Source organism: Tursiops truncatus, chromosome 3 (genome assembly GCF_011762595.2).
Source record: "Tursiops truncatus isolate mTurTru1 chromosome 3, mTurTru1.mat.Y, whole genome shotgun sequence".
NCBI classification, from domain to species: Eukaryota; Metazoa; Chordata; class Mammalia; order Artiodactyla; family Delphinidae; genus Tursiops; species Tursiops truncatus.
This window is the reverse complement of record NC_047036.1, coordinates 133,768,090-133,794,723: the sequence shown is the minus strand read 5'-3', so window position 1 is coordinate 133,794,723 and position 26,634 is coordinate 133,768,090. Positions and strand designations below refer to the sequence as shown.

At 39.9% G+C, this 26,634-nt stretch overlaps 1 protein-coding gene across 4 annotated transcripts in view; it reads left to right on the top strand.

Annotated features, from left to right (window-relative positions):
• EBF1 (EBF transcription factor 1) overlaps positions 1-26,634 on the top strand; it is a 394,775-nt gene that overhangs the window by 301,363 nt on the left and 66,778 nt on the right. For all 4 annotated transcript variants that reach the window (XM_033853521.2, XM_033853519.2, XM_033853517.2 and 1 more), the window contains exon 10: positions 14,694-14,820. In XM_033853521.2, the coding sequence (XP_033709412.1) occupies positions 14,694-14,820 (127 nt within the window). The remainder of the gene's footprint in view (positions 1-14,693; positions 14,821-26,634) is intronic.

Genomic DNA, 26,634 nt, shown 5'->3' with positions numbered 1-26,634 from the left:
GCTAAAGAAGTTTTAAAAAGAGCCAGAGAAAATAGGGCTGGCTTTATTTACCCTCATCTGTGCCCTTCCCCTACCAACCCAATCTTTTGCAAGTGAGTAGCTCATTTTAGCTCACTGATAGCCCCCAGTTGGGAAGAAGACAGGTGGCACTGTCCCGTTCCTAACTCAGGGCTGCCTTCTGTGAGCTCCCAAGTTTGAGGTGAACCACAGGGCTTTCCTGTGAATTTGGTTTGCTATCTTTGTTTCTCTTCCTTATTGCTTCTCGCCCTTTCTCCTCTCTTTTTACAAAGCAAATTATCTTCCTGATACTCTCGTACTCCTTGTCATGTCTTACACCAGAAGACTCAAAAAAAAAAAAATCTTTGTAGTGTTTTATATATAAACCCAGAGAAACCAACAGGGTTGATGTGTGCTAATGTTTAACGTGGATTGAGTTTTTTTCTTGAATACACATGTACTTCATTGCTTTTGCTTTTCTCCAACCTGTGATTTGGAGGGGCGAGGGGCTCCTGCTACTGGTTTGTCGTGCCAATTGTTATTTTAATATCTCCTTCTGAATTCCTCTAATTTCTAAACAATGAGTACTGGTTGGCTTACCAGCTGGTGTGGAACACTGGGGTAGGTACTATCCGTGATTAAAGTGAATCTTTGTGGGATCTGGTATATTACTTAGAAAGACAGCTTGCTCTCATGTAGCAAATTAGAGAGTTACATAATATATTTATGCAATCTAGAGCTAAATTTGTGGTTTAAAATTCCAGCTAAGGTTCTAGAAGGCAGAGAGAGTAGTGTAGTCAGAGGTAGACTGTTCCAATAACCAATCAGGTTTCTATTATGTCCAGGTGGATCTCTGTGCTGGACGTTTTAGGCTCTCACAATCCTTTTAATTAGTCACTGAAATAGCTGAGAGAATTTATACAGCTTATGGTGTTTAAGCTGCCTGTAAAAAGTGTCCAGTGGTGGGATTGGCAGGGAGCAGAGGGTGGCGGGAATGGAAGACAACCATCCAAGAAAGGATTTAGATTTCACGGGGTAGCAGTGGGCTAGGAGCCAGATAGTAATTATAGTCCTTCCATTGTCCAGTCGGAGCACCTATATTTTAGTCATTGTTGGTCACTGGACCTCCATCTCAACATCTGAAAATGAGGGTCTTAGACCAAATCCTCTTGGAAACCAGCTACAATTCTAGTCATTCCTTTTATCTAGAATTCATTCCCTTGAAACCCCCCCAGCAGTAAGAAGGGTGGGAGTGAAGATGGGTGGGAAGTAACTTCTTCCACTATTGTTTGTTCTTCACTTTTAGAACACACTTGCAGTATACAATATCATGTTTATTTTGAACTTCATCAAAATGATTTAATTAGCCCCCAAACTGGATCTCCCTATTGATATCTCTTCAGTCCATATTTTCACTCTCTACACTTCAGATTCTGGTATCTGATCTACACCTGAGACTTATACCACAGTGTTGTTCTAATTCATCTTCCAGATAGTTCTATGGAATATACCAGTTCTTTGGGATTTTAATAGGCACCCCATGGGAGATGGGGGTGGGAGGTTTTTCCCAGTAAATTTGGGAAATGTTGAGTCAAACAGATTCCACTGGTCCTGTCCTAGAGTTTTCGAGGTACTTATATGCACTTTGACTATCTAAGACATAGTATGCAGCATGTTCCAAACTTTGTGACCACAGAACCTGTTTTTTCAGGGATCACTCTACAGGAAGATATACTGATAATGGCTGAAGTATATTTAGATTTCATGTTAATGAAGTAAAGTCATGAAACCCAATTATGAAGTGATTGGGCTGGTGTAGATGTAGGAAAATGTGAAATATTTGCAGAGTATTATTCAGATTAGACCAGCAATGTCTGGAGCTGTTATTGTTTAATCCTGCAAGGCTCTGAACAGAATTTCTCTCATATTTTGCATCTGGTTTTAGTCCGTGCACACTTGACGTTAGATGCCATGTGATTTTGTAGGACAGCTATACTTAAAGATTGCCAGGACCACTTAGCTCAAATGGCAGAAGCCAGCGTTACATTACTGTATGAACCAGTTAGCCTCATCCAGGGGCCACACACTGTCTTTTTCATCCAGATGAATGTTTTCTTCAACGGCATTCCCAGAGACAGGCAGAAGGCAAAAGAAGCCACTCTTTGGGAAACCTATGGGTGACCATGGTCAGGTAAATAGCAGTTTGTGGGGCTGAGAAGCAGTTTTGCTGCTTGAATCCGGAAGTCGGAAAATAAGGTTTTAAATGCAGTTATTGATTTCTTCCCTTCTTCCTTTCCATATCTACTTTCTATTCTCATGTGTGCACATAGCTCAGAGGAAGGACTGTAAATTTAAAAAAAGAAAAATAGTATTTGCTCCTCTGTGACATCAAAAAATGAATGACTACAGCTCATACATGCTCCCACTGTGAGTTTCCCAGGCCTTATATCCGGCCTTGATTTTTACTGAACCACATGTAGAGTCACAAAATTTTGAGGGCTTTGAGGAGCATTTCCAGTCATCAACTGCAGCTGTTTTATTTTGTAAGTGAGGAAAAAGAGGTTCCAGCGCCCGCCGGTGCAGTGACTTGTCCTGAGAATGCCTTAGCTAGTTAGTGCTGGTTCTCCAGCCCAGTTCTCCAGACACCAACCTCACTCCCCATTCAGCTTTCTCTTGTACCAGGATTTCTCGTGACATTTCCCTAGTTTTTAAACATACTTCCTTATATTTACCAAACCCTCCCAAGTTTTAAACATAATAGCATCACAACTCTAACGACTATTATGTATAACACATTTATATGAGATACAATTCCACTAAAATAAAAAAAATTAAGGTGGAGAAAGACATTGTGTCAAATATCTTCTCTTTCAAAAACTTTTAATATAAATAGGGTACAACATAAATAGCTGTGTCATCTACTTTACATATATTGAAGCTTACAGGTAGAAGTTTAATTCAAAGTTTATTAAATGCACAGGTTTTAAATAATTCCTAATTGCCTACTTTTTCCTAAATACATAAGTTGCCAAGTCTTTATTCAACCTGTACTTATTGATCATCTATTAAGAGGAAGATGCTTAATGCAAAATTTTAAACTTCATTTGTAAAGAATTAAAGGAGTAGCCTGAATCACTTGCATCAAACTTTGAATATGGCTTTGAAGAATACCTTTCAAGTCCAAGTTATTGCACAGGGAATGATTTCTAAGTGAGCCAGCGTATTTAAAAAACAGATTAAAAATAGTCCAATGGCCTTTTTAATATAGTTACATAGTTACAACCATGCTCACCTTATGCTTTAAAATCCTCTAGTCTATATTGCTACTTTTGACTAAGGCACTTTAAGTCTATCCTCTATGTTGATAATTACAGGTTAGTTAAAAGCACCTTTAGGTTGACATTTTCAGCTATTTATTTACAGTGCATTCGGGAGGTACACATATGTGCCTATAACTTGAAAACGGATAAACCACAGAAGTGTGATGTGTTTCTAATTTTAACGTGAATCAAAGACAGAATTCGCAGCTGGCTGCAGTCATGTGACTTTAATGAAGAAAGTCAATATTTACATAGTGTTGTGCTCATTTCATCCATGTGCTCAATGCTGATTGCTGGAATGGCTCCCTGATGATCTGACCTAAAGCCTTTCTCCTTATGCAACCTTACTGGCTTCCTCTTTCCTAAAGGCGTAACTCCGTAGTTTGGGATTCAAGTACAGCCTCGTAAGCCTCTGACCTTTCTTTTCAACATCCTTACCCACCATTCATCTTAACTTCTGCTCCAGTCACAATGAGTGATTGGATAAAGATGTGGCTCTTTATGCCTGCAGTGATTTTTTCACCTCTGCACTCTTGTCTTGTTTATGCCATTCCTCCTTCCACAATGCTTTTCCCTCCTTTCTGTGCCCAAATCCTTCCACCCTTTGCGATCCAGAAAAAAAATCATTTTTTTGAAATCTTCCCTCACAGCTCTAGATAATGAATATTTTCTCTTTCTCAATTCCTAATGGCCTTATCTGTACCATCTTATGTTCTTATCACTTTCTATCTTTGATTATTGTGACATAAGGGGCTGCCCTCTCCCTTGAAGGCAGGATCCATGCAAAATTCAGCTTAGTCTACAGAGTCTAGCACAGAGCCTTACACTTCAGAGGCATTAATTTATACAAAATAATGTTGAAGGGCACTGCTTCTCCTTTCATTCATTCATTCAATCAAACAAATGCTACTTTTTAGCAACTGTTATATTCAGTGCTGCTTCATAGTGTCAGTACCAGACAGATTGCAGTTTAGTTTTTGTTAATGCATGTATAATTAGGTAGTTTATATTTAGATATATTTATTGTGCAGTAAGGATGCACATAAATACCTTAGTGTAAATCTGTTGGTTATGGTGAGGATTAAGTAGTAATAAAACTAACACTTTTTAAGTGATTGATACCAGTGAGGCCTTCTCCTAAACTCATTATAGGTGTTAAGTCAATAAGTCCTTTAATAACACTAGTCAGATAACTAGCCCTTCCGCCTTCCCAGACAATGAAATTGAAGGCCAGAGAGGTTGAGTGACTTTCCAAAGGTCCCACAGCTGGTAATTTGCAAAACTTGGGCTTGAACCAAAATTCTTCTGACTCCAGAGCCATCTTTTTTTTTAACCATCTAAAAAGAAGGTAGGGAAAGCTCATCTATCCAGGGAAGAGTGTTCTAGTCACCGCAACTCTCCAAAATTCAGCATGAAACCAGAAGTGAACCAAAAAAAAAAAAGAGTAAATATATAAAATAACAGACTTTGAGGTAACCAGAAGAGTAATTTTAAACCAACTATGTTATCTGTTTTCCCAGGTCATAGCAAATTAGAAGGAGCAAACTAGAGGCGGGCTGTTAGAAGCAGGCTCAGTGACAGCAGAAGTGACAGCTTAATGTCAAGGGAAGGAAAGGAAAACCTAAAAAGCAGACGAAGAACTATATTACTGCGCAGCATGTTAATGGCTGTTCATAATGACAGTGGCCCTGAGTAGTCAAGAAAGAGATGGCAATTATATTCAATATCTTCTGTCTGAAACAGCGTGATGTGTGTAATGCATCCTCGAAAGACTTCAATGAAAGCAGTTGTGGTGGCACGGTATTTAAAGGGGGTTGGCTTCAGTTTTCCACAGAACTCACTTCCTGGAGGGATGTGTTAAATCAGGAATTACTGAGTATGTGTGCAAGGATCACCGTAGATAGGATGCAAATAGGAACTATACCACTAAAGAATGTGAGAATGAGTCACTGTTTAGCATCTTACAGCTTTGATATCCTTTTCTTAGAACTCTGAAAGAACCTAAAAGACTTTCTGGTGAGACGTGAATTCATTCCCTGCTAGTCCACCTTTTGGTTCTTACGTTTTTGTTCCTAATTCCTAATCTTTGCAGGCAAAGATTCTGCCCTGCAAACCACCAGCTTTGATGACATGCAGCCCCTTCCAAAAACGTATCTGGCTTTCCTTTTTCTTTTATATTTTAATTTTCAAACAAACAAAGCAGCAACCCAGGACCCTAAGCCAGGCCCAACTAGGGAATGATATTCCTTCTTGACTGAATGTAGAAAAACAAGCCTCGAGAAAGAGCCCATTGTGCAGTTTCAAACCACAGGGGCTGGCGTTACTGGTGTCCAGTCCTCCCCGTCTGGTATACCGTGGACCTCAGGATCTCACCAGTGCTTTTCCAGCTCCCACATGGTCAGGATGGGATCCAGTCTTTAATGGTGCCCAGTTGGCACAAGATTTACATCCTGGGAAGAGAGCTGGAGAAAGTTTATTTAAAAAATAAATTACCGAAAAATAAATAAATCAATCAACCCACAAAACCAAAGGTAGTTGAAGCATAATATATTTATTTTAGCCTTTTTCTCCCCAATCTGTTATTTTGAAAGATGATCTTATTGCTGTTTTGTTTTGTACAATTAACTGCATTGATTTAGGGACCTGGCTAGTTTCTCGGTCAGAAGAATTGGGTAGTATATTTTTGTGAATGTTTAATGAGGCTACCAGGAAGTCTGTGGGGGCAAAGTCAAAATAATTCTTTTTCTTTAGTAAAAAGATTTTTTGAATGGGGTGGTATTGATGATATCTTTTTGGTAGATTCATAAGAGACGTTATTGAATCTTTGTCCTAATTATTAGTGGTGGTTAATCATGTCACGGTATTTACTCATTCAATGTTCAATAAGTATTTACTGAATGTCTGCTAGGTCCAAGGCACTCTTAAAACTGGAAACAGAGTAGTGAAAACAAGAAAGACCAAGTTCGCATCCTCATGGGGCTTATATTCTAGTTGGGGGATGCAGGCAATCAATAGGAAAATAGATCTATATCTCTCTTCTGTGTATCTGTGTCTGTGTCAATACCTATGTGAGAGACATTTCAGACAGTATTAGGAGATACGACTGACTGTTAAAACGTAGATTTTAAATCCCCTTTTAACTCAATTCCTGAGACTTTAGTTTCAAAGGTCTCCTCTGACATTCATACATAAAGTTTATCTTTGGGAATTCATGGGACCCAACATATTTTGCTAAACATTGGTTTTGTTATTTTCTTGAAAGGACAAAAGGAAACCAGAATGTTTGTGAAACAGTAAATGCTTCCACGCGCTTTCTCTCACGTTCCCTGAGAAATCATATACTGCCTTTGAGACAGGCAATTCTTGGGAATGAAAAAACCCTGGGTTACGAAACCCAGAGAACCCTGATTAGGGAACAAACCAGGATACACTGAGAGAGAAGAGCTAGCATCCCCTGATTTATGTTGTACCCACTTCAGGGGAATAGAGATAAAATAGGTACAGCCAGCACAGTGCCCAAGAATATACACTGATCATATTTCAACTTGCTTTAAGAACTCCAGAAAATAATATTTTGTAAGCACCATGTTTAACTACGGAAAGATGAATGCCCCAGAGTGGAAGGAAAATAAGTTTTCTTGTGTGGTCACCATCACTGTGGTGTCTCTTTAAAGCTCCTTGGTCGATTTGGTTTTGAAGCTTTAATTATGCTTTTATGTTATAGTTTCCTTATTTAAGTGTCTGTTTTATGTCCATCACTCAGCACCCCCTGCCTCTCTCAAAAGAGATGGATATTATTATCCTAATTGAGGAGGAGGGAGAATGCTGTGAGAATTATTAATGCATAAATTAAAAAATTAATCTGGAAAGTGCTTTAGGGTCCCTAGAGAAGCTCTACGCAAACACAAAGCATATTTAACATTATTGTCTGTCCTCCCACAGAGCAGGAGCTGGTGCAGGATAAGGTGGTAAAGTGAGGCACAGAGGGTGACACTGGCTGAATGGGCCAGTGTACCTTAGAACCCAGACTCCTGGAGGGGTAATACCTAAAAACCACTGTACCAGTGCCCACTTTAGCCTTTTTCTAGTCATAACTGTTAATTATTTTTCCAGAGAAGAAACTTTAACTTTTCCTTCCTTTTACCCCTTCTCTTTAAGTCTTTGCTTGTTTTCGAGTTTTTTGGTTTTGTTTTTACTTTTAGTGTTGAAAGTGATTAAGGCTAAAATATTAAGTCCTAAGGGTGGTGATGAAAAATCACTGGTGCACTTTCTAGTAATCCCAGTTATTTTTTTGGCTTTGTAGCATGGAACTTCAAATTGCATTTATTTCATATAGTTCCATTGGTTGGAAAACGTGCATAAAGGCTTATCTTAGAATTGCTCTTTTGTTTTGCTGGGACATAATTCTCAGCCAACCTCTCACCAATGAGAAAGGTTATTTTGAGGACCTACTGTGTTCCCAGAACATTTTTGAATGCAGGAGAGGCTGAGGACCCATTCTACCCTGTTAACAGTGGAGGTAGGATGAAAAGTACAAGTGCCAGGAATTATGGAAAAACAATAAACAGTAGTAGGGAGGGACAGCTGTGGTTGTATAAAGGTGGTCATCAGTCAGGCAGACTTGCTTCTTATCGGTTCCCTGGTCATTTTTCTTAACTTTCCTGAAATTCATTTTTCACATCTGTGAACCAGCTACTACCCCTGCCTGTCCCTAATACTATAGGACAGAAATCACTGGAGGAGTTTCTCACAGTATGTGGCACAGAGTAAGAAGACAGTGAAAAGTCACTGCTGCTGGAGTCACCATCAAGGTCATCACCACCATCCATTTAGTGTGAGCTACAGGGATACAGATAGTAAGAGCTACTGGCTCTCAGAGAAGAAGGTGATTCCCAAGACTTGTCCTTTTCCCCTAGAATTCTCCAACATGTCTCCATTAATATTTTAAAATACTAGGTACTCTCATTCACCCACCACGTGGGTCACACTTTTGATCCTGCTAGAGACTTTTATAAAAACCATTTGGAGAATTATCGTCTCCCATGCCCCTCTTCTGGACTCCCAGGCTTTGCAGACTGCCTCTTTGGGGTTTTGTTTCCAACCCTGTGCATCTTTCATGATTCTCTGTGCACCCATAGAGGGAGTCGTTCCTCTTTCCTGTTTCCCGCTTCTGTCAAGGACAGGCCTCACCCACCGCCCCGCATGTCTGCATCCTGTCTCTCACGGTCACAGCAGCTTCACTTCGTACCCAGAGGCCACAGCAAGTGTGCCTCGCCTGGCCGACCACTCGGGACTCTTCTGCTCTTGTGCTCTGAGTCTGGAGAAGAGAAAATGCTCACACAGGCAGCTCGGAGGGAGCAAAATTGCTGTCACCGGCAGGTCCTTGGTGTGCTGGCAGCCTCTTCTGGGGCCTTGCAGAGACCATGTGTGTTTCTTTCATTGCGGTACCACACTTAAAAATGATTGCTTCTGATTATAATATTAATGCATTCTGATTGCTGAGAAGCCTGAAAATTCAGGGAGATAAGCGGAGGAAAATATAATTACCCGTAACTTTACCATCTAGTGGTAACTCCTCTTAACACTTTGATGATTTTCCTTTTGGTCTTTCTTCCATGCAAATATATATCGAATTCTTATATAATCACATGCAATACATATTGCACAAAACTGATAGTATTCTACTTTTGATTTTAGTAATATTTTTCTCATAATAAAAGTAATACCTGGAAATGTATGAATTTATTTATTCCAGAATTATATATATGATTATTATTTCCTGTGCGAGCACACGCATACTCTCTCACACACACAAATAAACACAGAAGTACACACACACACGCACACGAGGAAGAATCAGGAGAGACAGAAGATGTATCACATCTAATGTCATCAGTCTAGAAATAAACACTGCTGTTGGAGCATTGATCTTTTGTGGCCCACTTTTTAGTATTGCTTAACCATTTTTTTCTTTGTTTCGCCTTATCCCTTCTCGCTGGAATGAGTCCCAGACCTTTAGACATCTTCTTTTTTTACCACTTAGATGATATCTGAGCAGTAGTCTCATGCAGGGACCTGAGTGCTGGGCCAGTTGGATAATTAATTTTAAGAGCAACTTAGGGAATGAGGGTTAAATATTATCAGGTTAAGAACAGTGAGTTCTTATGGATAGGGATTGCTTGCTTAATGCAATCAAACATCTAGTAGAATTCTGGTCCAATTTACACAAGTATTTATTTCAGAAATATTTGGGAAATATCCTGTATGTAAGGCATTCAGTTTAATACTTTAGAGGATACAGATATGAATTAGACCCCGTAGCTGATCTTAGGGACCGTCTAATGGGAGAAAGATGTGTAAGAAAATCTTTATGGCACAAAGTAAGATAGGATGCTTTCTATAGTATACATTCCGTACTTATATAAGTTCTTACAAAGGTGCAGGTAACTGTGGATCAGGTAAAACTTATTGGAAGAGAGAGCATCTGGTGAGGGTCTTAAAGAACAAGAGGAATATCATGGGGGAAAATTTAGGCAAGAAATGGCATGAACAAAGCAAAGATGTTAGGCAAGGCCGTGGTGTTTTCATGTATCCGCATGGCCTTCAGAGTGTGGAAGGGCAGAGTGGGGAGGGTGACTAGCAAGGGTGATCAGCTGTCAGGCCTTAGAGCACCTGACTACCATGCCAAGGAGTCTGGACTATACACCATACACAAAGGGGGCAGGTGAGGTTTTGAGTCAGGGCATGCTGTGGTGAGGTTGATTTGAAGAAGATAGTTCTGGCGGAGAAGGTAGAAGTAGAGAGAGGCCATTTAGAAGGCAGTTACAATATTGCAGTCATCTGAGTAAGAAATGGTGACAACCTGAACAGGATAAGGAAGCCAGGCAAGGTGCCAGTGGAATTCAGTGGAGGGTAAAATCAACATGACTAAAAGAAAAGTTGAAGGGAGAAAAAACATAAGATGATCCTAAGTTTTCTATTTTGGGTGATTCAAAGGAGAGTGTTCCCTTAGCTGAGAGAGGGAACACAGGAGCAAGAAATTCACTTATAGGTAGGAAGATGATAAATTTATCTTGGGTCCTGTTGAGATTGAGGTGGCAATAAGACAAGTTCAGGGAGATTCTGTTACTCTGTTTTTCATAAAAATGTGGTGCTTGGCCAAAGAGATCAAAGCTACAGGTGTGGATTTGGAAGTCAGTTTAGGCGAGGTGATTGAGCCAATGAGTGAATTCAAGAAATGTCAGGCAAGTGAAAAAGAAAGAGATCTAGAACAAGCCTTGTGAAATTTCTACAGTTAACAAGTTGGCAGAAAGAAATAGTTGGCACATGAAGAGAACAGGAACCAATGAATATGAGAGGAGCCCTGGAAAACACTTAACAGGCGTAAGAGATGGGTTTTCTTCTACTGTTTCGAATAATGTTAGTTAACTTGCTTGACCCTCAACTTTTCTCATCTGGAATACATATCCCATAAGGATGGGTTTTAAAAGAGTGAATGTGAAAGTGCTTTGATAAACCATCAGATGCTCTGCAAGTCTTAGGTCTCAAAGTTAGTGTCACAGAAGTGAAGAAAGTGTAGACTTCCAAAAAGGAAGAAAGTAGTGTCAGATGCTACAGGGTTTCAGAAGAATATTTATTTTTAGCTCGTTTGGTTTGTGATTTAAGGAAGTTAAGTCAAAAGAGTGAATCTGTTCTCTAATCACTTAGAATAGAATTTCCCAAAGTGTGGGGTACGTGCCCCCTGGTTGTACAAGAGACCATTTTGGATTCGACACAGACATTAAGTAGAACTGAATCACATCATGAGAAAGTGATTTTCCTTTTATTTCTCTTTTAATCCTTCTGATTTATGTTAAGGGACAAAGTCTCACTTGGGGCAAAGAAGTCTGTAACGTCCAGCACTAGCTCAACTCCCTTTTCAGTAAACCCACGCAGGTTGTCAACATTATCTAGCTAGGATTTAACATCATATTAACCTTAAGATTACCACCCACAGTTCCTTCTTATTTTGGCAGGGGATACCAGTTGTGATAATAATATAGCTCCCTTTTAAAATAAGTTATTTTAAACAAAAAGTTAACCAATTAAAAATTTTTAAGTACATAATTGTATAGGTGGTTTATAGATATGGCAAAACTAAGAAAGCGGTATTCCGATGATGGAAGTTCAGAAAATTTAGACTTACTGGAGCCCTTCCTCCTTTGGTAACTTAGAGGGGCTGCCTTAGTTCAGCCAGGTTGGAACAATGTGGGAAATTTATCCTGAGATGGGGGGAGGGGGTTGGAGGTGGGTCTTGAGTTCTAGACTTCCAAATCTAGACCCTGTCTTTTCCCTAACATGTTGAGTCAATTTTCGAAGCCACTAGACTTTTCTGGACTTTTGTGTCCTTCGCTAAAGAAATGAGAGTGTTAGTTTTAAATGATTACTAGCATTCCTTCCCGTAATAAATACTGTAATTCTTTGAGTGATTAGTAATTAAGCCTCTGCTTTCAACTGACAGAAGTTAGATACAAGTTTTTCCTTCTGTAAGCCATCAGTATCATGTGTCAGTGCTAGAGCCTGTTCCCAGACTAACATCCACAGCAAGGAAAACATCAACAAATTCACTCTCTAATGATGATTCATATTCTACCTCATTTGCGAAGGATAGTTATTTCAAGAATGAATCTCTGCTTTAGTTAGAGTGATTGATTAAAACTGAAAATAAAATTGTAAATGAAAATTTGTTTCAATTTCCTGAGCCTAGTACTTTATGCCAACACCCCACTCTCTTAGTTTCTTTGCAGTCATATCTAATCAATTTGTAAGGCCCATGAATTTTGTTTCTTAGTGTATCAACTCATAGGTAATAAGTACTTATGCTTAAAAAGATGTCTCAATTGTCTGCTGATATCTTTCCATCTTTTAAAATGTATTTCCCCTGAGAAAAGGGAGGGCAGGTGAAGTATTTTGTAACTGGCTGAAAGTTCTCCTAAATATTCTCGTGAATTAATGTTACTCTACAGTCCAAGCAACTCTTAAGATAGAAGCGTACCACTTATTTGGAATATAACTATATGGCACCTTCCACCATCAAAAACATAGCCAAGGACCAGGCAGTAAGTGAAAAATGGATATAGCAGGTAGATTAACACACACACACAGTCTTTGGATCTGAAAATTTTGAGTTTGATAGTACCTTTAAAAAGTTTAAAGGTATGAATATAAACAATTTCTTTTTTATGATTAGATAGGAAGGATTTGTTCCTGTCGTTTTTTGAACTGCATTGGGGTCACTTTTTTGCTCTTATTTGCTCTAACGAGCGTGATTTGTGCAAGCAGTTTAACAATTTATGATTCTGTTTTCACATCTGAAAAAAAGCGATAAAAATACTTACGATCGTTCTGACCAAATTAGTGTTTGCAAGTAAAATCCTCGGCAATGTAGTAGATAACCTAGGTACTCAACAAGTGTTAATCCCAACATTGCACAAACACTGTCTGATCAGTTGAGATTAAACATGCACTTGATTTTGGAAGGTCATCTTTTACTGCTCTTCAGAGCCTCTTTTCTTCTCCTATTCTCTATATAATAGTAAACTTGATTTCCTGATTTGGATGCTTAAAGATTAGAAGAGCAGTATAGAAAGTGCAAAGGACACCAGGAGGAAAAAAGACAAAAAAAAAATGAACAAAATAGAAATAATTTAAAACTCATAGGTATCCAGGGCCATTTAGTGCAGGGGAAAATAGCCCCTCATACCTCAGTGGTGACTTAGGGCTTTTCTGTATTATAGAAGATATATAGATCTAAGATAAATAGAGCTTTGATACAAGATATAAGAAGGGGTGTTCCAAACGAAAATCTTGATTTATCAAGGCTAAATTAAATTATATATACTTTGCTTACTTTAGAAAACATACAGTGCATTTTGGAAGAATTTCAGTATGAAAAGGTCAAAATCTTAAATATTTTTTGTGCTTTTATGGATAAACCCTTAGCCGTCTGAAAAACTTAGCCATGGAGAGCTCAGTCTCCAGGGGTTCCACATAAGCACGGTATTACTGAAGTATCTTCTGTGTATTTCCAGCTAATAAACTAAGGGTCCACACATTCTGTGGAAGAGGATAGGCATTTCTAATTACTAAGTTAAAATGATTTTTATGCAGATGACCTTTATGTTTCAAGAAAGAGCATTTGAAAGAAATTACTTGCGGATTTTAGCAGTAGCAACTTTCTTACATTCTTTCTGCCAGGACTTTGTGCTAGGACAGTTTACCCAGGCAGGACGCAGGGGCTGGCATTTGTGGGTGTCACCTGGATTCTCATGGTGTCACCTGTGATTCTCTGGGCAAAACATTTGAATTTGCACATTGAAACAAAAGCCCTTTCTAAGTTATAAGAACAGCACAAACATGAGTTAGTATAAACTCAAGTGATCACCCATTGCATACTGACTCAGTACCGCAGCACTGATCTAAATGCGTCTGAAAGGAGTAACGGATGGGCTGTTGCACACACCACAGAGAGAGCGCGCAGAGTCCAGCACCATCAGAGAGGTCAGCCAGTCAAATACCAGGGCTGGGGTTTTCAAAGAACCAGATAATGCCAGTTTTATGGCCGTTAATAACATTTTAGTTATATAAACAAAGATACGAGTACTAAAAAATAAATTCTGCTTCGCAGTGTACTCTGGCTGCCAACAGGGTTCAGAAATGACCTTTCTCATTGTGCACGTGGCATTGCATAATGGACCACTGATCATCCTCCAGCCCCCTCCCCAACTTTCCATTTCCCTTTTATGGACAGTCCTTAGTTCTGCTAGATCCCTCAGCTATTTCAGGGAGGCACATTCTTGGGTTTCCCCTTTAAAGCTCTTTGATTGTGCCTCTGGTAGTTAATGCACCAAATGGTCTTCAGGGGCATTTCCTACATGTGCTCTGCAGCTAATCAGAGCACCTTGGCCCACTGATTTCCTACCTCTGTGTTTTGCACATGTTTAAGGGCTCACTTCAAACACCAGGCCCACCAGCTTCTGGAGAGGAGTGGCAGAGCTCAGCTCTGATTTGGGTGTCTGCTTCAAACAGAGATTTTCCAAAGGATATCCTGTAGTAGATAAATCATTTCATTAGGCCAGGTTCACTTTTCAAACCAGGAAGCAGAGTGCCTGCCGTGTAGGAAAACTCAGATAAAGTTGTTATGGCTGTGCTCAGAGCACTTGTAAATATTGTCGTCAGTGTCTTTTATACAGGTTCCATCACGATTGTATTTAAACACTGACAGGTTAATTATGTGTTTGAAGGCTATGTTTATTGAGAGCTGATAAGAAACATATGAAATGAGTCCTTTACATAATGCAGTGACAATGTTTTTTTTCCCAAATGTCTCCCCCCTAGTTGATTACTCCTCATGCCATCCGGGTGCAAACTCCTCCTCGGCACATCCCTGGTGTTGTAGAGGTCACATTGTCCTACAAATCCAAACAGTTCTGCAAAGGGACACCGGGAAGATTCATTTACACAGGTAAGAACTACTGCAGATGGTGGACAGAGCTGCCTTGGCCTTGTGGGTCTTTGACGCTATCTTGTATATATGTGTGTGTGTTATTCTAAAATCTATTTTCTCTTAAGACCCACTTTCCTTCTCCATTTCACCCTATGTTTGACCAAATGAGGTGCTACTACTAGTACTACTACTATCATTATTTAAGAATTCATCTGGGTGTCCGTGTTGAATGACAGGATCTGTTGAAATCATGGGTTGGATACCTAAAGCAGCAGCATGAGAAATAAGGGAAGAGGAAAGGAGTGCTCGACAATCCTGAGTCTCTCTGGATGTTAAACCATCTGTGTGGCAGTTCGTTTGCTTTATGGAGTAGGGGTGTGCTTTAATGCCCAGTACGACGTTCTTCTAGCTTGGTCGTGGCACTTGTATTAACGACAATTGGTGATTTTCGTATTTCATTCTGGATTGGTGCTTTCTTTCCCTGTAAGCTGCATTTTTCTCCCCCCCCCCCGCACCCCCGCAACCGACTGCCCCCTGCCACCCCAAAGAGCCTTGGCACGTGGACCTGCCTTGCAGTAGGAAGCTAGGGTTATAGGGTGAATGTGAATTTCCTCCCGTCACATGGGGAGAACCAGGCATGTTCTCTATGGAAATACATCAAGTGCGTAGTCTGAGTGCCCAGTGTGTACTTGAAGAGATCCTCAGATTGTTGTGTGCAAACCAGACAGTCTTTAGGGAACCAAACAGATCCCTAACCGAGGGATCTTTTTTGCAATCCAGATTCTGATTCAGTAGCTCTGGGTGGGACCTGAGACTCTGCATTTCTAACAAGCTCTGAAAACGAGGTGGATGATCCTGGTCCAAGGACCACCCTGGGAGTGGTAACATTCTAGGTCCTCTGCTGAGTAGCAGTCATCGCTGGGTAGCTGTCTCCAGAAACTGGCCCCATGTTTCCTTCTTCATTCAATAAAGGACCAGAAGGCCAGCTTAAGTACAGAGTGTAAGTTGCTTTCACACAAGGAGACTCCAGAGCATGAAGGGATAACTGTGCTAACACATCCTAATTATAACCATACAATTAAATGGACAAATTTTATTTCGCTGTGACATTTTACCTCGAAGCATCTTTCCTTTTGTATTTTAACACTACGAACAAAACCGACCGTGCTTATTAGTGACTCTCCACCCCACCCTCAAAATTATAAAAAACAATTAATGCATCCTGACCCTTGGAAATGCCTCCCAGCCCTTTAAACAAAATGTAGGTTTGGTGCCTGCCTGACTATTAGTTTTAGTTAATTGAAAATTATAGGATTGACCCAAGAGGAAAATTTTGTTTGCACTCCAATCACTTTTACAAATTAAGGAAAATTACCACAATTTTGTTTAGCTAAGGTTTCACACTGAGTTCAAGAAATTAACTCAGCCGTCCCAACAAAGTCAGCACTTTGTTAGTGAGCACTTGAAAAAATAATAGTCTATCTGGAGTTTTGTGGTGTATACAAACGAAGCATAGAGAAAGCGATGATGCTTTATAGAAGTAGGCCAAGTGTTTTTAATTAGGCTCATTGGTTCAGCGTAAGTTTTGAAGAACAATCAAACTAGCAGATTAGCTGTTTCTTTTAAAGCTAGGATTTCTTGCCATTCATTTTTCCCATGAGAACTTCCACATAGCGCTATTTTTTTTTTTTTTTTTTTTACAAGCCTCATTATGGGCCTGCAGGAAAAGGACCAAATGAAACTTCTGATACTGTAACATTCCCCACCATCATTCCGATGGATGGGAGTTTTTCACAATGTTCTTCACTGAACTCAGTGTTCTGGAACATATTACAAAACCACAGAGGCCAAATGTTTTCTCTGAGGAGTTTGGACTCTGTTTTTGGCCGAAAACATTTAGGCCTCGCTGGCTGCTTATTTACTCTGCCATTAAGGACAAGAAAAGGAGAAGAAAAAGAAGAAGAAGAAAATGCTCGTGTGATGGGAGGAACGAGAGGCGATCAGGCATGATTCCGCTTTGGTGACAACGTCCCTGCCCATTAATGGTTCCATTTTGTGGTCAAGACTCCTTTAGAAGAAATTATTTTTAATCAGTGTTCAACGAAATATCCCCTTGAGCCACCTGGCCATAAAAGTTAAAAAAAAAAAAATCATCCCCATTAAATTACTTAAGTTCTCAAAAGAAAATAGCTAGGGGACCCATCGTTATTGGGAATTTTTTTAACCATTAAAAAAATTGCTATCAATTTAAGAAATCACATCTTGGAAAACTCGTATGAGATGGGAATCAAGATCAAAGTTTTGTAAAAGCGGCCGATTTGCAAGTCTAGCAAGGTAGTTAAGGAAAAGAGAGAGAAATCCTGGGTGTGCACTCCAGGATTTCCCGCATGTGTGTAAGTGTGTGGGAAATTTAAAGTATGAAAAAATGCTTCTGCTGATCTTGCCTCAAACTGTGGGCAAGAGACAGGAAGACTTAGTTTTTTAAGTATTCTAAGAGAGACTCTCACCTCTCCGTGCATTGGAAAAATAAAAGTTTCAAAGAAACTGGTACAAAAACTTCCCTGTTGATGTAGCTGGCTGTTCACAGTCACTGTGACATTACACCATTTCTAGCAAAAGGGAGTCTCTGTTAATTTCTGAACTACACCTGGAACTCTTGATCATTATCATGAAGTGTTTATGGCTGCTGCTGCCAAGCCTCTGTGATTTGCTCAGTTTACCTCTCTGCTTGTCACCACTTTCTAGCGGAGGCACAGGGATGGGTTGTAAATCCTCTCTGTTCTTCATATCCGAACAACCGCTCAGCTCATTGGAAACCTGCAGCCCTCCCCTTCCGTCCACCCACAGAAGCTCACATTTCATTTTCTTTAACATCCACGGCATTTCAAGATGTGAGGCTTGGTTTTCTGGGTGGGGTGAGCTAACAGTTGTTTCTTAGTAGAATATCACTTGGAATTTTTCCCTTTAAAAAGAAAAAAAGAAATGTCCTAGGACTGAAAAACAACAGCCCAAACTAAGGCACTGTTGTTTTCTGAGAGTGTGTGACAGGGTTTGGGTGTGTGTATGTGCAAGTCTCTAAAAATCTATAATAGATGAAAAAAAAAAAAACCCCACACAACTGAGACAGGAACAGCCTGGCCTAATCTATGCAAATAAAGGCAGACTATTGGGGGTGGGGGGAAAGAATCTGACTAAACACAGATTGCCTGCAAGCTGGCTCCACTGGTAGGGACAGGAGGGCAGCTCTCCATCTTCGGTGCTTCAGACCAGGGACACGTGAGGTGTTCTCAGCTGCCAGCTGTGCGGTTCTCTGGTGTTTGCCCAATCAGAGTGAGGGAGGAAAGTGAAGCCCAACTGGATCAGAATAAAAAAGCTCAGGAGCGTAGCTCATCCCTGATCTGATTTATTGTGGCCACTTATTCTTATGTAAATGTAGAGCAAGGCTGACTTTACATTTTAAATCATGTTTTCTAATAGGAGGAAACAAAAACCCTTTCTGAGGACAGGACTGTTTTCAAAGCCCTCGCTAATCGTGTGTCTGGTCCGTCAGTCCAATGGGAAGTCAATCTCCATAAACCTCCACTGCCCTGGAAGGGGTCTCGCCAATATCTTTGTTCTTCTCGTAGCTTGCTTTCCTGCAGTTGTTATGTCTTGAAGCGACTTGGATCTCTTAGAATTGTAATCTCTCCCACTAAACTTTGAGTAACCTTGGGAGCTGATAAGAGACTCCCAGGAGGCTTTAGCTGCTTCTTCAAAGTTCTTAGAATTGGTTTTTCCTCATAAGAGGTGGCCAAATCCAAATGTACTTTTTAACTTCAGTCCAGTTCTTCCTCCACTGGACGGGCTGCTGACTTTGGGAAAAATATGACTGGAGACATGGGCCACCAGGATGTTGGACCCGCTTAGGTGTGCACCAAGAGCTATATACTGCCTACTGCCCAAAAGGTGGTGAAAGGCCCCAGTGGATGATCATCTAACAGCTCAGATGTTTGTGTAGGTCACATCTCAAATCCCTTCTACCACTGGGTTCTCCTATTCTTAACGTTTTCTGCCAAGCTTCCTGCCCCTGTGAAACATACATAATCCTTGTATGTTAGTCTCAGAATCCACTTTGACATAAATATTCTTCCTGGAAATGCTTCTTGTTTGTACCTCATGCCCCAAGTTACTTTGCATGTAGAAGGGGCCATGTTGGCTGCATATGTTCCGTGAAACTTGATGACATGTACCATGTCTTTCAAATATTCCTTTTTTCTTCCCATTCCTCTTATGTTCTCCCTCTGCCCCCACTCTCTCTTCTTCTTTCTTCCCTTCTCCCTCTTTTCATTCCTTCCCCTTAGTCTTTCCCCCCTCACTTCCAAGGAGATGATGTAGCATAGTGATTGAGTCCTTGGGTTTAAGAGATGATGGGTGTAGCTTGAACTCTCAGCTCTGCCACTTACCAGACGGGTTATTTTTGGGACATTGTACGATGGCTCTGAACCACAGTCGCCTCATCTTTACATTATCACAGGGAATAATAACTTACTGGGGTTGTTCTTAGTATTAGGGAAATGTGTATAAAGCACCTGGGGTGAGCTAGCATGAGCACTTGGCCAGATATTAGTAGTTTCCATGAATAACTGATGACCATTATAATTATTCATTCATTCATTTGTTGCTGAGTCCCTACCATGGTGTAATATTTTATATGTGTTGTTTATCTTCTCCACCATGTTCCTAGAGGTCTAAGAAATGTCCTTTAGGAATTTTAGCAACAAAACTATAGTCATCGGTAAATTAAAGAAGCAACATCAATCAACCACAAATACAAAGAGCACAGTGTAAGGCAGCCAGAAAAAGATTTATAAATGTGACGATAACAATTTTGATATAACAAATATTTTCTTAGAACCACCTCAAACAATACGTATTTTAAAAAGGCAGCCCAGATTTATAAAATTCTCAGGTGTTGAATTTTCAGGAACAACACACACCTGTTCTCTTATTTCCATCCCAAATTTCAACCCCTGATCTGGAGGCCATAGTAACATGGGTACCGTCTATCACCAACCCCCTTCAAAGGTGTTTAGGTTATAATCAGCTTCAATCCCCATTCAAGAGGTTTCAGGGAGAAAGCTCTCTTTTTAGTTCTTGGAAACCTCCTGCACAAATGAAGGCTGCCATCCTGGGATAAACAAAGTCATCAGTTTTAGGGAAAAAGTTTGCACCTAATGAATCTCTTGTTCTTTAGCCTCTTCTTAAACTAGTTCATTGCCAGATTAAGCTTCTGAAAAGCCACTTTCATAACATGTCCCTGCAGAGAAACCTGCCCTATCTACTCCCTGTATGTAAGATGTAGCCCAAGCCCCTGGGCTTGGCATTCACAGCTCGCTATGCTCTGGGCCCGGTGCTTCCTCGTCTCCACTCAAACCAGTCTCCTCACTATGCCTCACGCTCACTTCATGTTTAGCTACCTTGGACATGGTGATTCCTCTGTAAGTTCCAGTTCAAACTCTTATTTCCCCTCGGAGGTGTTCTCTGGCCACAGTAGCAAGTGGCCAGGGCACTGGGCTGAGATCAGGGAGGTCTGAGTTCTAGTCCCAGCCCTGCTGCTAACTGGCTATAAGACATAGGACAAGTTGCTGACATGCTCCAGACTACAGTTTCTTCATAGTAAAATGAGCCAATTGGACTAGGTGATGTTGATGTTCCCTATGGCTCATCTTGATTGATTGGAAGAGTCTCTGTCCTTGGATCTCTTCTGTCACATGTGCTTAGATGGCTCATTCATCATTCACTTCCTTCTACTGTTGGCTCTCTTCTTTTGATCTTAGGTAGACACATCTCAAGAAGTCCACAAGCTGCTTGAGGGAAGAGCGAACCTTCCCTAATCTTACACTGTTTTGCCCACTGTGTTGAAGCACCTTGACTTACTTGACTTACATCTTACTTGCAATAGGTGTTCTCTAATAATTGACTAACATATTGCCCAGAAGCAATGGGTCCTCATTGATTTTTGTGCTCTGGATGACAGGGAATGTAAATAAGAGCTGTTAATTAAGAATCTATCCCTTTTAACTTGAACTTACATGTAGAGAACACAGTCACTGGGGTTTTTGTTAAAGAAAAAAAAATGGGGTTCGATCTATATTATATATACGCTTCATTTTTTTGTCTGTAAAATGAGGATATTTTAACAGTACCTGCATCTAAGGAGTCAATAAGTAAATGTATGTAACACACTCCTGGCAGTGCCTGGTACGGTATGAATGCTCCCTAAAAGTAAATGCAGAAAGAGAGAAGCAGACAATAGGAATGTTTCTCTTCAAAATGCAAAGAATCGGTTGTTAGGGCACATTTTGTTTGGTATTATATGTGTGCCAGCTTTCATCTGATTAAGGAAATTGTTTCTTTCTAGGCCTTCGAGTCAGAATCAAAAGATCTCGGTTCTAATTCTGATTTTATGACTTTCTTTTGTTAGTTCGTTCACTCATCTCACAAATATTTGTGGATTGCCTGTTCTATTCTAGGCAGTGTTCTAAAACCATGTTGAGCAAAACCACACACAGTCCCTTTTTTCAGGGATCTTGTAGTCTAAGAGGGAACGTGGATATTCATAAGTTTACAATTTCAAACCTGCTAAGTGCCCAGAAAAACAGGAACAGAGGTTCAGACAAGAATAAAACAAAGGGCTGCCAGTCGGTCAGTTGGAGGTGTTTTCTCTCAGATAAAGATGCATGAGCTGAGGTTTGAAGGATGATTAAGAGTTAACCTGGCAACTGATGAAGGATAGGGGTCAGGTGGGGTTGGGGAAAGAAAACGAGTGCTCCAGCCGAGAGAGGCATGTAAGAAGGCTCTGAATGGGAGGAAACGTGGCATCTTGGAAGGCTGTAAAAATTCCAGTGAAGCTGAAAAATCAAGAGAGAGGAAGAGAATGGTGAGAGAGGAAAAGAATGGTGAGAGAGAAGATTGGGCAGAGACAAGCCTTTGAAGCCTTGTAGCCAGCGGGAGGAGTCTAGTTGTCATCTCAAGAGCAATCCTTAAGTGGTCAGGTGGACATAACCAGACTTTCATTTTGGGAAAATAAAAACAAAAACAAAAAACTCTGGCTGACTGGAGCACAGGAAGCCAGAATGGATGTTGGAAGACCTGTTAGGATGCCATTGCAGTATTCCAGGAAAGAGATTTGATGACTTGACTTTGGATGGTAATGGGTAGAGATGGAATATAGTGAGAGGATTCAAGCGGGTATTTAAGAGGGAAAGTGGACAGGACCTGGCGATGTGTTGGACGTGGGGGTGAGGGGATGGAGGGCTAGGCCCAGATTTTTGACTTCCTCCCACTTAATAGACGGTGGGGTCCTTCCTTCTCTGGGCATCTGAAGGGTCTTGTGAGTATCAGTGAAAGAATGGGCATGAAAATGTTTTGTAAGGGGTAATATTCTACACATATGTTAATTGTTATAAAGACAGGCCTAAGCAAACTCAGGAAGAATTGAGGAAAGGAAGGCAAGAAAGCGTTTTCTTTTATATCAGATTGTTTTCACTTAGGATTCAGCTGAAGGAGGGCTGTGTAATGAACACTTGACTAGCAGTTTTGCCTTAGCAGTGTCCTAATTGGAAAAGACCCAAGAAGAAGGAAAAATTAACAGGCTGCTCCTGTCCACATGTCTCAAATATTACTCCAAATGAGCCATTTACACACAAAGAAAAGAATTCAAGGCAGAGGGAATGTTTATTCTTTTTGCTTTTGTGATCTAAAGGCTAAGTCCCAAGCTTCTTCTCCGCTGCCAAAGGGAATTTTTTCACAAAATATGATTGCTCCTGATCTGATGTACATTGATGTGATTGGTGATCCTGAACCCACTGGCGTTTGTAAACTTAAACACTGTTGGTGCCATAATGGGGACAACAGCAGCAAGAATCACTAAAAGTAACCCATTGTACTTCTGTGACGTCTATAAAATGAAAGCCGTTTCTGCAAAGAATAGAGCTGGTCTGAAGGGAGCATATTATTTTGCATATTTTATGTACATACTTTCCAAGAAATACGACCTTTATTTCCTTTTTGGAGTGGAGTATAATCAGGACTTGAGTAGCTAGTGTAACAGGATCATTAAAAGGGATATTTTCACTGACATTAGAGGTCTAAATGGCCACTAGGCCTTATATACAACCTTGGCTTTTTCCTGTCTACCCAGAGTTAATAAGTGATAAGGCCAGGAGAGAGATAAATCACAGAAATCCCTGTCCAAAGAAAACATATTGACTACAGCCAAGCAAATAACAGACCATAACCAACAGTCCCATTCATCATTCATGTAATAGGGATATAAAGTGTTTCCTACCAATGAAACCGTATAGAAGGAAAAGGCAGATAAGCTTCCCCAATCTAAGGCATGTGATTTGGTTATTAAGGGACATGAACTACTTGTCACATGGCTTTAATCTTTAAGATGTGTTGCCATTTCTAAACTATAAATTTCTAGTCAGGGATTAGAAAGCTATTAACAATAAAGGTAGGAACTGAGTTTTATATGCACTCTTGCCAAGGTAATGCAATACTATAAAGTCTTGAACCTCTAATCTATTTAGTATAATATAACATGATTTGGTTTTCAGAACCAATAAACTATTTGGAGATTTTCAAGGCTGTTGTTTTTGTTTTTTACCCAGCATCATGATAAATTAACCCTTCAGTTTTTAAACTATGTACCTTGAAATGGAGGACAGTGAGTGGGAGGGAGATGAAAATAAATTTTTCTTTTTCTCCTTTCCTAAGATGTATTCCAAATGTTGGATGGAGGATTATTTTCTATTTTATTTGTCCACAGTTACAGTGGTACGGATACTCGTCTTTCTGTTCATTGTTAACTAAGTGGTGTGGTGCCCACTAGAGCATTAAAACTTGTTTTTCTTTCTTTATTGCAAAGTTGCCCACACTGATTTCAGATAATTTAGGAAGCACCAACAGAAAATCATTAAAATAGTATTAAAATTGCCCACATTTCTGCCAGTTCTTTAAACATAACAGTACATGTTAGCTATTCATATTATTTTTAATGGCATATGTCTTGTCTTTTTCCTATGCAGATTATCTGCGTCATTACCAAAATAGAGTGATACCTTACATAATATTAATTTGTTCTCTCACTTAACTATCATAAACATCAGGGCATTATGAATTTAAAACAATTTTTAGTCTCTCATAATCATTTCACACTTCAGTAGAATCTCATTGTGAGATACAGCTTCATCTTCTCGTTAAAGCATAGATACGTTGAATCTGGGTTCTCATCTCCTTTAGTTCCTGAGAAACATATAGCATGGGGTCATTTGTCCCATACCCTCGTTCTTGGCATCGCTATTGGTTGGGATTCATCAGTCATCCCAGCTGACTGCATGGAAGTAGCTCCGAAGGCCTCCTGTCTCAGATGGCCTGAGTCTCAGAGGTTGGGACCAACCCCCTGACACACAGCTGTTTGTTCTACCTGAACCACTTCTGGGGGTCAATGAATTCTGTAAATTTTCCCCCACTATGTGAAGCACTACTGTACTTTCCATAAGTAAAAATGAGAACTCATCTAAAACACTTAGTCTGAAACGTAAGTCCAAAATTATGACAATAGGTGGGGCGATGCAGGCCCCTCCCAAACCACCTTCCCCGGGATAGCAGCATTTCTCACTAGAGTTTTGAACTCCTTTCCTCTCTCTACCCTGTGGGCTTCCAACAGCCTTTCTTGACTTCTCTACTGTTTTTTCCCACTCTATCTTCTTTCTCCATCTTCTTCCTGTCTGTATTACTAGAATGTAAGGTATGTTTTTCCCCCTGAGAATCTGTGTAAGGCTGACCTATTATTGGCCCATTTTAAAGATAAAAACACTTAGAAAGGTGAAGTGTCTTCCCCAAGGTTCTGTAGTTAATAAATGGAGGAGCCAGAATTTGGACCCTGGTGGAAGGATACCATAGCCTGCACAGTTGTAACCCCCTGGGGTATTGCTTTCACTTATTCAGTTTTGGAATTATGTGATCCCCTAAATTAGATCGCTAGTGATGGGAGAGTGTGGGTATTTCTAGGACAGGTGAGGTCTGACAGGACCTGGAGCCTTACATATTTTAAACGAATCGTATCATTATGAACATCATGCATATTCATATAGGATAGAAAATTGAAAAAACATGAGACATATGAAGAGGTCCATTATCCCATCCCTCTGCTAATATTTTTTAGTCTTCTAATATTTTTCTCATAAACTCTTATGTATTTTTATGAGTGAATCACAGTATATGTATATAATTTTGTATCCTACTTTGTAATTTGAATTGTAAAGTAAACGTTCCTCTATTAGTTTAAATTCCTCCTAAATGCATTTTAGTGGGTATGTAATAGTCCATTTTGTGGCCACATCATAATTTACCTAATTGTTCTCCTATCATTGGATAACCACATCTTTTCTTTCACAGAACTTTCAACATCATATGTGCCAGAATAGAGCATACATAACACCTTGATATAAGGTGTTCCCTCATTTTCCTAACAAAAGGCTTTCTGTTTTAGGACCATGTTAGCCATATGCATATTTATAGATACCAGTGAATTATCAATTGTCTATTTATAGTATTTCACATGTTTAGTTAAGTATACATATTGAAAATCACATACATAATTTACAACATTTACAAATATAATTTTTTCCACCTTTAGGGTTTACACTTCTGTTCAGACTCATTACAGCCACTTTTAACATTAGTGCTTTTCTTTTTACTATCAAAGTCAGAGCCATTTTTAGTCCCATCATATTCTCTTCTGTGTTCGTTGTTTGAGATCTTCTTTTTGAATCTGTACATGATGCTTTCACTGAAAATTTTATCAAAGCCATAACTAACCATTTGCTATATTTTAATCTCCAAACATAACCACTTCAGCAATGTTCTTAAAGCTGATCTTTGAAAATCTTGTTTTGACAAACATTTGTAATGGTGAGACATCCAGGAAAAATTCTACATTTATGTAAGTTTTCTAATCGTCCTTGCTGTTTTTACTCTCTTCTTCAGGTGACCTCTTAAGTATTACCATGGATTATAGTTGGTTCATGCCCCAAACAGTACCTAGTTTAAAAATAACATAATTGGGAAAGCACTTTGTCTTAAGAGAGACTTTAAAATTATTCAGATATATAACAAGGGGACTTTTTTTTAGAAGGGTATTCTTTCCATATATGTCAGCACATTGATCCATCTTTCCTATTGGTGGGTCCTGTGGCCTATGCGATCCTTGGTGTGAACTGAATACTGTACCACATAGTATTTTTGATTTGAATAAAGTGGATCTTAAGTGGATCTTCTATTAGTCAGGGCACTGAAAGTGCAGGTGGAAACCATCCCATTAATGTCAGATTGGAGAACTTCTGCCAAACCTCTCAATGGTGAGGGAGTAGACAGAAGCTGGGACTCCCTAAATCGTGTGCAGAAACAACAACAGAAGAGCAGACTTCCCCTCATACCCACTGCTCTTTGACCTCCAAATGTAAGTCTTGTTACATCAACTGTGGCTTGCTTCTTTATAGCATGCGTGGAAGGCCTGACCTGCTGGGGAAGAGCCACCTGGGATCAGCCTCGGTGGTTAGTGTCAGGAAGCCTCAACTCCCAGTTAATATGGAGTTAATTTAGGCCTTTGTTTAGTGCCAAAAATATACTTACATTAAATATCTGCACAGAATAAGGCCTTCCCAGTCATTCTACACATGCGCGTGGTTTCCTTTTAGTGTTAGCTGATTTTAAAAGTGCTCACTGAGGCCAGGCCGACTCTTTGAGATTATTGGGAGGTTTGGGTGGAGGAAAGCGTCCCTG